The sequence below is a fragment of the Astatotilapia calliptera genome, chromosome 8, assembly GCF_964374335.1.
Source record: "Astatotilapia calliptera chromosome 8, fAstCal68.1, whole genome shotgun sequence".
Lineage (NCBI taxonomy): Eukaryota > Metazoa > Chordata > Actinopteri > Cichliformes > Cichlidae > Astatotilapia > Astatotilapia calliptera.
The window spans coordinates 13,414,645-13,429,548 of NC_137429.1; the positions used below are offsets into that span (position 1 = coordinate 13,414,645).

Genomic DNA, 14,904 nt, shown 5'->3' on the forward strand with positions numbered 1-14,904 from the left:
AACTTTTGCACTTTATGACTGCCATCTGATGCAGCTAAAGAACAGCCATCTCAGCTAGTACGCGTGCGAAGGGAGTCTGAGGAGGTTGTTCGATGGTTTATGGCAACTGTCAGATGCACTTCCATGCTCCCTCTCTTTCTTAAGCCCTGCTTCCATTAATCATCCTCATTTTCTGTGGACGTTAAAGACGTATCCTGCACCTGCAAAATGCTAAAGCACAAAAGGGGAAAGTGGGTGTGTGTGGTATGTGTGAAAGCTGGGGGCAGGAATTAGTCAAAGAGACAGGGGAGAAAATGGTTGTGCCCTTTAGTTTGACATTTTTGACCACAGCAACACACGTGCGCGAACACATTTTTGCTTTGGGGCCAAATTCTGACGGCGCAACACTAATGAGGGTAAATGTGTCTACTTTTTTCCTTTTTTTGCAGTCCTGTGCCTCCAGGTGTGAAGATGCTGTGTAATCAGAATTTGAAATGTCTTAGTTTTATGTTTTATCAACTATTATGATAAGATTTTAATCCTATAATTGAATTACTAAAATCCGTGAGCTAACATGAGGCTGCCCCCGCCCCAAGGATTTATTTCTAACAAGTAAAAGGTTAGATCCATTGTAAAATTGTCAATAAACAACCCACAAACAGAGCACATCTGCTCACCTAAACTTATAATGAGCAACGGTAGGCTACAAATAGTTCAAACAGGGTCCCCAAACTTTTAAAATTCTTCTCACTTTGAGTTTAAGGTATTCTAATAGCACTAAATCAAACAGCACTCACTGCCAGCATTTATTTTCTCAAGACTGGATCGTTGACTCTCTGGCATTAATGAGAAGCAACTTTCCAGTTTCCAGCTGGTTCCGAATTCAGCAGCTCTGCTTCTTACTGGTTTCTGCAGACAGACTTCTTACCTACGCTGGCTTAGCTCCACTGGCTTCCTGTGCATTTCTACAATTGATTTTCAGATTTTAATGATCGCCTTCAAAGCTCGTCTGGATCTGGCCACAAGGTACATAGAAGAACCATTTTTCTAATAAGAGCATGCTCACAGCCTTAGATCATGAAGAGACCTTTGGATCTTCATTTCTAGCATGGTGGTTTACACTTTTGCCTGATAAGCAAAAGATCACCAAAGTTTGACCACTAAAGGACACACAAATCCAGTTGGGGGTAATGTCAGGAATGGCATCAGGTGTTTATTTTAAAAAATATTTTTTTAAAGGGATTCTTTTACCTGTGATGTCTTCTGTCGTCTGGTTATTATCCTTTAGTTGTCTTGCGAGCTGCCTGCTCCAGCCCTCCATATATCTGACTTATTTTTTAATTCCTTTTGTAATATGTGTGTGTTGGGTGGGTAATATTAAATCTTTCACTAATCCACTGCAGTGTGATGTTGTTGCCTGTGATATAGGTAAGAATACAGAACAATGTGAGGCAGGTTGTTAAATGAAATCAACAGTTTTTACCATGTCTAGTGCTTAAAGATCAGTAGCTCAATAGTGAAGTCATGATCATGCACATTGGTGCATCGGTTAGCACTTTGGATTGAGATTTAAAAAAAAATCTTGATAAATGTTTGATTTGATTGGTTGATAGTAGGTTAGTCTTGTTCTACTGACCTTCATAAGTGAAATACATTTCTTTCCCAGGACTGCGTATAGTTGGCTAACAGGCCAATATTTTTCAGTCATTTGAGTACAGAATGAGTCATAACACACGTTTAATTATTCAGGGTAAAAGTTGTAAACTTGTAACATGAATTAAATCCCACAAACTTCATTACTTTTCAATTTAAAAGTTGGGCTTTTTTTAAAAATAACTTCAAACGAGCCAAATTGATTTCTGTGCTTTGGCAGTTGTGTTGCAGAGGATTCGGTCGGGTTCTGTGGGAATTTTCTGTCAATGCATTTTTTTGTTACGTTGCCAAAGCTCTGTGCACGGTGACAAAGGCACCGAGTGCTGAAGACAATGACGGCGAGGGAGACCGTGCCTTTCTGTCTGGATAGGAATGTGTCCCCTTGCCCAGGTCACAACGCTCAGTTCAGTCTGGGCCCCCGACAAAAAAACGCACGCCACTCCATAAAAACATACCAGGTGACGCTTTGTTCGAGTCGTTCATTATATCGCTGTCACACGTCGGTCCCTTTGACTTATTCAAGATGGTCAGAGGCAGACCCGAGGACCCTGTGTTGCGAAAGCAATGAATCACACCCACTTGTAGTCATCTGCAGAGTGGGTAAGCTCATGGTAATTACATTTAATCACAGTGATTACCACTAAATGTGCTCCATAATGACTCTCCTTGTGATGATAAAAAAAAAGTAAACTCTTTGGAAAGTAACTAAATTACATATAATCCATCTGGAAGTGCCGTTCATGTCTGTGTATTTTCTCCCTGCAGGTTCAGCTTACTATGACAATGTGCGGCCGTTAGCTTATCCTGACTCAGATGCTGTGCTCATCTGTTTTGACATCAGTCGACCGGAGACACTGGACAGCGTACTGAAAAAGGTCAGTGTCACGTTGTTAGATGTGTGAATGTGTCCTCTTTTTTTAATTTTAAGTGCATTTTGTCTCTAATTAGGGCAGTGTAGGTAAAGCAGCCATCTCATTACAATACTCACATTAAATATGCAGGTTGAAGAAGTCATCTCTTCTCTTTATACTGGAAATCGATTCCTCTATAGAGTGACTAGATCTACGTCATCAGAGATATACAGCTTCCAGCTTTCACCATCACGTCTGTGTTCAAGTTAAGGCCACCATGTGTTCGTTCACTGATAACCTGATCCGTCAATCTACGATAGGGGAATAAAAAGGAAACGATGAGAAAACATTGCCAGCTGTAGAGGTGGAGACTGGGATAACATTTAAGGTTGGATAATGCTTTGTGAGAGGCATACGCGGACAAGCCAACACATGAGATACAGAGATTAATGAGGATATTGGGAATGAAGTGAGATTCTGGAAGAAAAAAAGATAGATAGCACGAACAAATGGTACAGAAGGGAAAAGGGGGAAGCGATAAAGACTCAAGTAGTGTTCATGTAGCAGAGCATTACTTTGAGAGAATAGTCGTTGTAAAAGGAAAATTAGAGGTTGCAAAAATTGCTTAGGCGGAAGGTTCTCAGAGATGTCAGAACAAAAAGTGCTGTGCACTTATTTGAGACTTAAAGCTTGCAAATGGAAAATACATTTAAAGCAAAGCAAACTGCAGAGAAACAAGACATGGCGGCAGATTGCCATAAAAAGTTGAATTAGGTGCATGAGATCGTAGCAAAGGATAAGCTTTGTTTCTAAACTTTGGATAGAGTGACCGCTCGACATGTCACTTTGGCATCCCGTGCATGCATTGTAAGACCGGCACATTCACCGCGATTACTAAGGTCATTTGATAAGGTCAAAGTTGAATTTGGTTCTCAAGTGGACCCCCTGTAGACGTGAGAATTCGCTCGGCATTGGCAGATATGCGTTTTCGTCTGGTATTGATGAAGTCATTATAAATAATGGCACGGACGAGAGGAATGTGTCTTCCAAACAGAATCAATTAAACCCTTTTTCTCATGTTTTAAGAGGATTCCGGCTTTCAGGGGATTCATTTTTCCTGCTTTATTGATGGTGAAGAAATTGTTTTTTTTAATACTTCTTCTATCTGAGGCACACAGTTCCATCTGTGAGCACAGAAGCTCCAACAAAAAAAAAAGTTGGCTTAAGAGAACGTAGCTAAAACAGCTTGTGTTAGAAAACGCATGAACTCAGATGCACCTAGGTCCACTATAAGACATGATGAAGAGATAATTAATTTGAACCGTGGATCAAACAGGCAAAAATGAGCATAATGGGTTCACCTCTACCTGACTGCTGTGGTATGTGCACGTTCTTGGTTTGCACACAGTGAGAAAGTGAGGAAAGTAAAAACAACAACCTCCGTTTTTCTTTTTTGATAAACCAGCGCCTCGGCTCCAACAGCTCGCATTCTGCCTCTTTGTGCTGCTTACCAATTCTTAACATTAACACAGACAATAAGCCGCTCTTCCCATGGGCCCTTTGTGACTCATCTAAATTGCTGCTGTTCACCAGTTGCATGCGGTTTGGCACAGGGTCCTATTGAAAGGCAACAGCTCACTCTGCACAACGGCGCGCTAGAGCCCGTAACAGCAGCGACGCAGGCATCCAGGAGAAAAGATCTCTTTGTAAGGGAGAACAAATGGAGCAACAGTGCTCAAAGCAGTCGCCTCTGCCATGGTGTGAGGAGATAATGAAAGGAGTCTCGAAGAGAAAGAGAGCGATAGAGAGAGTTTAATAGCTTGAGTCATATTTTGGCCTGCAATGAGAATTGTCTGTCTCGGTCTTTATACAGCATTTATGTCCATGAGCATTTCCCTTTTTTCCCCCCTCTTCTATCCTTTGATTTGTTGATTGCAGTTTTCAAATACACGATGGAAAATTTAAGACATGGAGTGATATAAATTCCAGTTTCAGAGCAGTGAACAACAGTGCCAGTGTTTCATTTTAATGGTACAGTAAGCCAGAAAATACTGGTGATTGTGTGGGTGTTGCTCCAGCCTTCAACTTCAAGATTTACACATTTTTGATGATGTAGCGTTATAAAGTCTTAATATTTTACTTCCAGTGAGCCAAACTTTCTTGGAATTTTTTAAGTGATCGTGAGTTGTAGTTCTCTGGACTTGCAAAGTTTTGTTTTTTTTTACTTTGCCTGCTTTTTAATTCATTTTCAGTTCAGGCTGTGTAACAAAACTTTTTCAGAGGATTTTTTTTAAAGCTATAAAAACTCAAAGGATGAACCACAGTGTTATATCTACATACCGCAGAAAAGCAAAGAACCAATTTTAAATTATATCTTTAGGCACTTTACTAGTGGCCTGTCACAAAAACACATAATTTGTTCCCGTTTCCTTCATTGAATAAACAAAACAGGCATAAAATAACATATTTGCACCAACAAGTTGTTTCCCAAAGAGCTATTAGCCAAAAACGTGGCATGTTGCAGTATGACATGAGAGATGCTTCTACATCTACTGGTCACTGAAGCCCCATCAGAAATGGTCTCAGAGGAAGTGTGGCTGTCAAGAAGCTATTATTAAGGAAGGGAAACTTAGAAAGTTAGAGGTATGCCACATTACACTTGACTGAAAGTCAGTGGCATCAGGCCTTATGCCATGATGAATCCAACTTTGAAATATTTGGTTGTCAATATGTACAGAGGAGGTAAATATCAAGTGTCTATGGCCCCTGTGTTGGCTTTGAAGAGCTTTGAATGTCCTTCAAGAAGAACAGAGAATACATATAATCCTCAAAATATTATTTGGTCATACCAAAAATCCTAGAATTCCAAATAAATGGTACGAGCTGGTGCTTTTCCATGAAGAGCTCTAAAAGTCAGAACCAGAATCTTAAAACTGACAAATATTTGTACTTTCCATCAAATATGAAGAAAGGTATCAGGTAAATAACCCGGAATAGAATAAGTTGTTTTCTATGTTATTCGTTTTGTGTTGTAAAATCATTGCAGTGATTGGCTGTACATGAGTATAACAGGTATCATATTTGCTCTTTTTGATTTCTTTTATTTGGTACATTAGAACACAGAGGAATGATATCGGTAACATCTTTATTTTATTTTATTTTTATTTAACATTTCTTTAACCAGGAAGATCCCACTGAGATTAAAAACCTCTTTTTCAAGGGAGACCTGGCCAAGATAGGCAGCAGCAAGTATCTCATAGTTACAAAAATCACGCAATTAAACACAGGCAAGAAGAACACACATATTAAAAAAACACATTAAAATTCAATTAAAATGATGAGCAAACTAATTGAGATAGTTTGTGAATATTATTAAGTTATTTTTTAGAAATTCATTTTATTATTATTATTTTAGATTTTAGTGTTTCTTTTACAGTTTTTATATGACCAGCCTGTCAGTTCCACATTTTGAATGCCATTAATCTGCAGTCTGTTAATCTGCAAAGAGACTACACAGATAAACTAACTGAATATCACTGCAGCACGGTGAGAAGTTAAACTGCTGGACAGCAGATTTGCAGATGGGATTAAGGCCCTCTCAAGGCAGGAGATAAGAATTTATGACCTGATGGAAAGGAACTGCTCCCAAGTCAAATAAATCTCAATTCAGCACCTCATTTATGAGCATTTTAATAATTGTAGACTGTTCCCACATGTCTGCATACACGGGCATTTTTTAAGCTGTGAACTAGGCGCCTTCATTCCAATTATGGAGCTCTTAAAGCTACAATTTAAAAATGGTAATTTAGAGAAAAATGTGCTTTGGAAATAGTTTGAGGAAGATTTTTTTTCCTCCTTTTCTCCAGTTCAGAGAGAAAGGACTTGACAAGCCTGCAAACAAATCTTACCTAAAATCCACCCAGCCTTATTTCCAAACCGTATTTACCGACATCAACAGTGCGTTCGCTTCAACCAGGTCCTAAAATCTTATGAAAGGCTTCCCAGAAGAGCATATTAGTAAGACGTTAATGTCCAAGGTTTTCAAATGAGATGCAACTATGAACATAGTGCTCAAGTACTCAGAATACTCTCGTACTGTAGCATAATAGAGGTCATGTACACTGATATATGTTTGTCTCTCTGATGCACAGTGGCAAGGTGAAACACAGGAGTTCTGCCCCAATGCCAAAGTGGTGCTTGTCGGCTGCAAGTTGGACATGAGGACGGACCTCAGCGTCATGAGAGAGCTTTCCAAACACAGACTCATTCCTGTCACACATGAGCAGGTGAGGAGTTCACAGAAAGCACCGCTCGCCTCTAAAATTTGAATGGAAATTAGCTGCTTGCCTTTTTCTGTACCCCGACAGTGCTGCAGAAATGCTGCCCGTGAGCAGTTGGTTTTTAAGAAAATTATAACTTTAAGAATATGCATGACGTATAGTTTCAAATGCACAGTTCATTGCGGTTTTCAGCTGCAGTGACATTTATTCGCCTGTAGTAGAAATTATATGGTATCAGCACAGACAAAGGCACCTATTACTTTCCTCCCTTGTGCACACAGGCAAATATTTTTGAAAGTGCATTTGAAGAATGAGACTTGCGTCAGATCATAACTTCCACAAATGTGAAAGCACAACGACTATAAAGGAGCTGGAACTGAAGGAAGAAGAAGACAAACAGCAGGATGTGCGATAATACGATTGTTTTGTTTGTGTCTTGGAGCAATGAGCAGCGGCACGCATGAATTTTAATAGCTTATTTTCATGTAAATGTGAATTTGCTCTCCTTGGCAGCTTTTTGTCAACAAATTAATATTTTCCCACATCTCTGACAAAGCAAAGGTAACGACCTGTATTGTCCTGTCAATAATGACATCAAAATTGGTTCATCACAACCTCAGATTCGTTTCTTGTTATATATATTTTGCTTTGGCTCAAAATTCATAGAGGCTTCTTATTGGACCGAAACATCAACATATTTTTTTTAAGACGTTACTGCAGCTATGCAGGTCATTTAACATGTCTTTTAATACATATATATTGAATTATTTACATCCATACGTAATCATTTTTTAGTGTTAATAGCATAGCAACCAGATAACAGTGAAAAAACAAAGGCTGAGTAATGTGCTTGTACGCCAACTGAGGATTGGTTTTCAAAGGCCTCCAAGTGATGCCTGCTGCACAAAACACTGGACTCAAGTGGTGGGCACTCAAGAGGGCAATCCAATGTAGCCCAGCCATCTGTTGCTTGCCTTTAGACACTCACTATAGGACGTTCTGATGTTTTGGGTTTTGAGGGGTTTTGTTTGGACAACAGCCCCTCAACCAGATGCCATTTGCCTCAGGAGAACCTGTTAGAGGCACGTTGCCCCAGACAATATTGCTCATGGGCTGAGTTGGGCATGCAAGCCCCATCCACTGCTACAAATTAGTGATTTTTGTGATTGAAGCAATTCATTTACCATTTATTTTATGTTCCTGCCCTTATTGCTATGGCCCTGAGCCGTTTCTAGTGGCTGAAGGAATAAAACGCAAGGGGCAGAAAGAGCTTCATCTGCAGGGTGTCCAGGTTCACTGTCAGGATTGGTGCTCTCATTTAAGCTTTCTTCCACAATCCCACACAGATGAAGTGTTTCATGCATGTCCCTGGGTCTCTGGGTCTGACTTGGGAGGGGACTCTAGTGCAGACCTAGAGGATGATGGTACAGTGAGCCGAGATTAGTCTGAAGCCAGGGCCCAGACCTGGATAAGCAGTATAAAAAGGATGAAGGGATGGATCAAGTATTGTTAATCCATATTTATTGGTTGTAATAAACATTACATTTGATATGGCCCTATAATTAAAGGTCTTATGATGGTCCTTAATGTTGCTGATTTTATATCTGTGCTGAAGACTTCTAGAGTGAAACAACGGATAAAAATGTGGTTGGGGACAGGTTTTTGATTGCCTAAGTAATTCTTGAAAGTGCGGTTTCTTAGTGGACCCTATTTAAAGAGCTGCACTGTAAACAGACTGAAACAAGCCGGGAACTTTACGTTTCACCCACTTGACCAACTGATGCGAACCCCAGGGGAGAGCGCAGTCAGCAGAACAAACCGCAAACCAACTGTGTCACTGTTGCTGTAATTGGCTTAAGGGCGTCAAAATAAACACTTGAAGTGCTGGAGCGTTTCCAGTATTACAAAAATAATACAGCTCGAACCTTTAATATTTTTCACACGAGCAGAAGTAATGTCGCCCCATATGGCAGCTAGATGCTGCTTCAATATGGTGCATCAGTAGCACCGAAGGCTGAACACCTACGCTTTCATTTGTTGTACATTTTCCAAGGAAATTGCATGATCAAAAAATAAAGAAATAATGTGACTCAAACTCAGGATGACAGAATGAAAATGTTTTGTTTTGCTACCTAAATCACTAGAAAGCACTGCTGGAAAACAGGTGAGCAAAATAGTACTACATATGAAGCCGAAGCTGTCCAGATGTGAAATGGGGCTAAACCTTCGAGGGAATAAAGTTTTTGCAACTGCAAAGAAAGGCTTTGAATATTTCATAGTGTGGGGGATATTCTCCGTATGCCCTGGCTAGCAATCAGCTATCAGACCTCAGAGGTTGCAGGCTTTTATTAAGAGGGAGGTGTTAGTGCACACGACCAAGTGCAGTGTTCTGCCATCCACAGAAGCAGGGAAGGGATCGTCTAGCAGCATGTGACAATTGCTTACAATAACAAATATTTAGAGAATACTTTTAAAAATGTCCACTGTGTCTGCACTCAGAGTAATGAGTGGCTTTTAAAAATGTTGTGCTTTATTTTATTTCATTGGGTTACACAAGGCTTTCCACAGAATTCTAGTGGTTCAATGTGGTTTAAGGACATCTAAGAATAAATAAATAAAATAAAGCATAGTTTCCACTACATGACCCATCTCTCATCCACACACAAGGTTTTGTATGTTTTTAGCTCTAAGTACTAGCTCTCAGCAGCTCTTTAGGTGAGTCAGTTGCTTTTGGATGACAAACAAACATAAACTAAGCTGTATTTCAAAGCTACACTACACGGCATTTTTATAGTAACAGAAAGAAGTGACTGGATGTATTGTGAAGGCTGTTTTTTGCCTTGAAGCGTGTGCACCAAACCTTAGAACATGCTTTCAAACTATTCTTCTCTCAAGCCATTGTCCCACGGGAACTCTGTATGATATTTCGAGAATGAAGTTGAGATGCATGTGAACACAGCAGGCCACTGTTAAGGTCAGATCTTTATGCAGTACTCAAAAAACTCAATTCGGTTTAGGTGAGGGATGGTGATTGAGTTGAGATTGCGCGCGGTAGTCACATGATGCACACTCGCTCGTTGTGAATTCTCAGGACAATTTAAAAAATGTTGCTCTTGGGGAGCTTAAAGGGTAAAGCCTGTTTATTGGTGGGTCTGTTTAATATGTCTGGCATATATGTCTGCCTGGTAGCATCTGTGCATGTTCAGGTTTGAAGGGCGTAAATAAAAATGCTTAGTGTTAGAGTCACACTGGGACAAAGAGTGGTTGGAAATGGCAGCACGAACAAAATTACTGCAGCTGTTGCCTTTAAGATGGTTTCTTAAGAAGATGGGAATAACATCAACAAACACTTGCAGTCTTTAGTGCATTAAGGTGACAGAAAAACTCCAACAAGACTGATTCAGTCTGCTATCAGTCTGCAACTTGACACAATTCAATCTGCTTTAAAAAATTCAATCCTGATGTAGTTCATGCAGGATGGTGATTTAACTGTAAAGTGCCATAAGTGCTCAGCGACATTGCTGTTATAAAGGAATATAACCACAATACAACCAGTTGGCAGCCAGTTTAATCGAGCCCCAATTATCAAAGAGACACATATATTATAAATTAGATGGCAGTTATTTGCAAATATTTGCCAATCTGTCGGAGAATGACTGCAGTCAGTCCAAGTGGAACTGCAGTTGTTTGGTGACTGTGGTCTCCCGCAGTTTGAGGCTGTGGGATTCTGAAAAATCAGCACTCGGTCTCAAAGTGTGAGGTGGAAAAAAAAAATCAGTACAATCATCCGGAAACCACCGTGCTATTTTCCCTCTGCTGTGACTGACTGACATTAAGTAAATGCAGAATGAGTGAAAACAGCCAAAATGACAAATCATAAAACGGTACTTGCCAACCTGCTTTGCATATATCCATAGGTTTATTTTATACTATTTCCAAACTGTGTGTCTCACATTGAAATGTTATGATGAAATGCATGCAGATGGGGCCAAACGACATGCTCGTAGGCAGGAGGCCGTAAACACAAAAAGCAAGCCTTTATAAAATAAACACAAGATAACACTGCAAGGAAACACACAAGGCACAAACAAAGCTAGAACACAGTATGGCACAACAAGGTACTTGGTCAAAATGAGGCTTTAAATAGATACAGAAGGTAACTGGGTTGAGTGGACACACTGGGTAAAAAGACAGCTGAAAGTAATAAAGGAAGTAAAACTAAATACAAGACACAACCTGCAAAAGCCTACCAGAATAAAGCTAACAGAGACGTATTAACAGAGATGCAGACTTAAAAGACTCAAAAGGATTCTAGATTAAAACTAAAACCTCATCTTAGTTTTATTTACTAGAAAAAGTGATATGAAGCAATTGCTGTGTTATTCCTTGTGATGGTGTAATAGTGTCAGCCATATGTAGTAAATACTAGTTGCGTGTGTGACTGCACTCAGATTGGAGCCACTCAGACACGAACCCAGTAAGAATGATTAGCCGGCTACAGCTCGCCTCTGCAGGGTGAAGTGTTATACTATTAACTCATTGTTCTGGTTTTCTGACCCACAGCTTCGTTTAGCTTTTAGCACTCTTATGAACCTTTTTTGGAAAAGCAGCAGGAGGCAGAAAATGTTTTCAGTGAAAAAAAAACAACTAAATTTTTTTAAAGGCAGATAGAGAGCTAGGAACTAACTATTGAAGGCGCTGTAACATAAAGCTGCAATAGCCACGGATTTCCCTCTAGAGACGAAAATCAAACGAGAAGGAGGCTGAATATTAGATGGAACCTAAAATGTGGTAACATTACAGCTCATTAAGAAGTAATAATATATCAGTTGTGTGTTTACATCTTGTTTTGCAGTGTTCAAGTGGTCAAAACATCAATTTTAAGTCTTGGCTTTTCATTTTTAATCCTGACTAACTCACATTCTGTGCTTTTAGGGAACCACTTTGGCGAGGCAGATTGGCGCCGTGGCCTATGCAGAGTGCACCTCAAAGTATTCGGAGAACAGCGTCCGCGATGTATTTCACGTCACCACCCTGGCATCTGTGTCCAACATTCATCGGCCTCAGCTCAAACACGCCGGATCACGCCACGGCCTCAAGCGGGTTTCCCAGCAGCCACCTCGGACTGAGATTCACGAGCGTCCGCCTGCCATTAGAAAGGACCGAGCCAAAAGCTGTGTGCTCATGTAGGACCAGAACCTACCTGCTGCCTGATCTGTGTGTGTGTGTGGGTGTGTGTGTGTGTGTGTGTGTGTGCTGACGGAGCATGCCACACATGAACTTAACTTATTGGTGAATTGTTGTCAGATTCTTTGCACTGCATAAAGGACGATGTGATAAAAGCGAGAACGGATGCTATCCTGAGGAGGTCTTTGAAGGGTTGTTTGTCCATTTTTAGCAAAACTCTGCTTTTTACTTTTCTTTGTGGCTGTGCGCTCATCAGGGGAGGACATCGTAGCGGCAAAAGCAAATTTCTTTAACGCTTGTACCTGAACAAGTGGACAAAAAAACAGATAAATTAAAAACAAGACACAAAATAGTGCATAGGGAGATGAAAAGGAAAAAAATATATATTTGAAAGATTGTCTTGCAGGAAGCAGCGGTAACTGTGCTGGTGTTGACCTCTATTATTGTTGTTTCCTGTTTTGAAATGCTCCTCTGTCTTCAAGTGTTTAAGCAAATGAAGCACAATACGATGCACGCAAAGCGCTCTGAGAAGTCTGTAAATGTCAGGGAATGAACTCTGCTCTCCCCGCTGTGCATAACAAATTAAAAATGAAAATCTGGACTCGTGGGCTGAGATGACACTAATTTTCTTAAACCACAAGTGCTTTTAATATTGAAAAACGAAATAATCACTCACCACATAATATTGTTGTGCTGTGTAATTACTGTTGTTCAAATAATCAACACTGGAAAGGAACGTCACAGAGGGCGTTGAGATGAATATTATGTTGTACATGTGATAATGAAATAAAAAAAAATCGTCTCTGCTAAGTGTTGGAAGATCTTTAATGTGACATATTCATCTGCTGGATGCTTGTCAAAGCTAAGAAACTGCACCTCAGTTTCAAGACATTTTCTTGCCCAGACAAGAAAATATCTCTCTGAAAAATAAAAAATCATTCTGCCTGCAAAGATGTGGCTTTAAATTTGAAAAAGGTGAAAAATAATAAATGAGACAAAAAGTACACACAATGCTTCGGAGCAGCGCAGACCCACAAAACCTGCAAATCCTACATTTCTGTAATCATGGGTCTGTGATCGTGGCAGCAGCTCTGTGAAGCAGTACTTCAGCACAGCAGTGCTTTCAGTTAAATGTGAACATGCTGACTCACCTGTATGTCGGTGACCTGTCATGTAAATGGACTGGCGCCTTTCGACTCTGTTAAGAATTCAAAGCTCTTTCTACTGCAGGTCTCATTCCCACACAATCACAAATAGATTCATTCTTTTATTTATGCTTACATGCACTCGCACTCTATCGGGGGCAACTCTGGGTTCAAGGATACTTCGGCATGTGGACTTTCCAAATGGTAGATGAACCTCTGCCACCTGAGCCACAGCTGTACAGTAGTGCTGCTCATCTACAGAAAGACCACCTATGACAATTTGATGTCAGCAGGAAGTTTCTTGGGTAACCGTTCAAATGGTGTGGGCAACTCGGTCGTGGGTTGTCCCAGCGCTTCGCACACTTTCATCACACACGTGCAACTCAAACGCTCCTTGTGATCCTTTTTCACTGCGGTGTCTCCTAACCAGTCTGCTGCGTGCTCTGTTACTTTCTACTACCTCCTCTCCGGGTCCCAGCATGCTACCGAAAGGTACTTGTGAGATATTGCAGTCTGGATCAAACTAGTGGACCAATCATGCAGTTTGCAGAGCAAACAGAACAGAAACGGACTACTCACATTTCCAATTGCATATTGTTAAGTCATGGTAAAACAATGGCTCTGACCTCCACATTTAGATAAAAGTCACCTTCTCACTCCAAGGTATAAAGAAAAAACATGGTCTCATCAATGTTTGTCCATGTTTGTGACTTGTGAGTGCAGATCAGTGAATAACCACACAGTATAACATGAATTTAAAGTGTAACCCGAATGTTTTCTCAAACAAGTTTGATTTGAAACAGTTACTGGAGTGGTTTTAAAAAGGTCTTGACTAAAAGAGGCATTAATAATGAAAACCTTGGTGTTTGTACACTAAATAAAATATCAGTAGTCTAATTGCTGACTCCTTAATGGCAGCAGCTATTAGAAACCTACATTAGTCTGAAATTCAGTGGCTATTTTGCACACACTTATACAAAAAGTTGAAATATATATGTAACATGAATACACTGTATTTCCTGAACGTAAAGAAAAAAAATAATGCAGTTGGTTTTGCTGCTTTTATGAGCCTTGTAGTCTGACCTTTAACTGTTACTTTTGTTCCATTTTGTTTCCTGCCACCATGGATAAGGCCCCACAGCAACTCTCTGCCTGTGCGAGTACAGCAAAGTGACATTTTGCGGCATCACTGCCATGTTGCCACGCAGGGAGCGTTAGGTCACTCCACACGCTAGAGGCCAGGCCGGTGCAAACACCCTGTCGGGGGGAGATGATGTCCACACCAACGAACGGAGAGAAGAAAATCTGCTCAGTAAACTCTTGTATAATGATTCTCACTAATACGATGTAATTCTAAATAGAGTACATATGTAAATATAGTTACAATACTGGTATAGGTGTAGTAGTTTCATGCAGTATTGTCCTGTGGCGGCTGGACTCTGCCGGGGCTGCCCTTTATCACTGACTCTTTACATAACTTATATGGACAGATTTTCTAGGGATAGCAAAGGCAGCATTGAGTTCCCAGTTTGGTGGCCTCTGTATTACTTCTTTGCTTTGTGTGGAGGATGAAAGCTTGCTGGCTTCAGCAAATGCTGATCAGCTCATGCTGGGAGTGCAAAGTGGCTGACAGCAGAATTAGCACTTCCAAAAATGAGGCCATGGGTTTCAGCCTGAAAAGGGTGGAGCTCTTTCTCCAGGTTAGTGAGGAGCTCACCATCACATGTTGGAGTTCAAACATCTTGAAGTCCTATTCATGAGTGAGGGGAGGTTGGAGCAGTACCTGCAATGATATTGATGCTTTACCAG

At 40.4% G+C, this 14,904-nt stretch overlaps 1 protein-coding gene across 1 annotated transcript in view; it reads left to right on the forward strand.

The window, feature by feature from the left end:
- LOC113028436 (rho-related GTP-binding protein RhoN-like) overlaps nt 1-12,760 on the forward strand; it is a 33,887-nt gene extending 21,127 nt beyond the window's left edge. Inside the window, exons 3-5 of the mRNA XM_026178695.2 lie at nt 2,398-2,507; nt 6,635-6,769; nt 11,699-12,760. Of these exons, the coding sequence (XP_026034480.1) occupies nt 2,398-2,507; nt 6,635-6,769; nt 11,699-11,953 (500 nt within the window). The 3' untranslated portion in view covers nt 11,954-12,760. The remainder of the gene's footprint in view (nt 1-2,397; nt 2,508-6,634; nt 6,770-11,698) is intronic.
- The last annotated feature ends 2,144 nt before the right edge of the window (nt 12,761-14,904 follow it).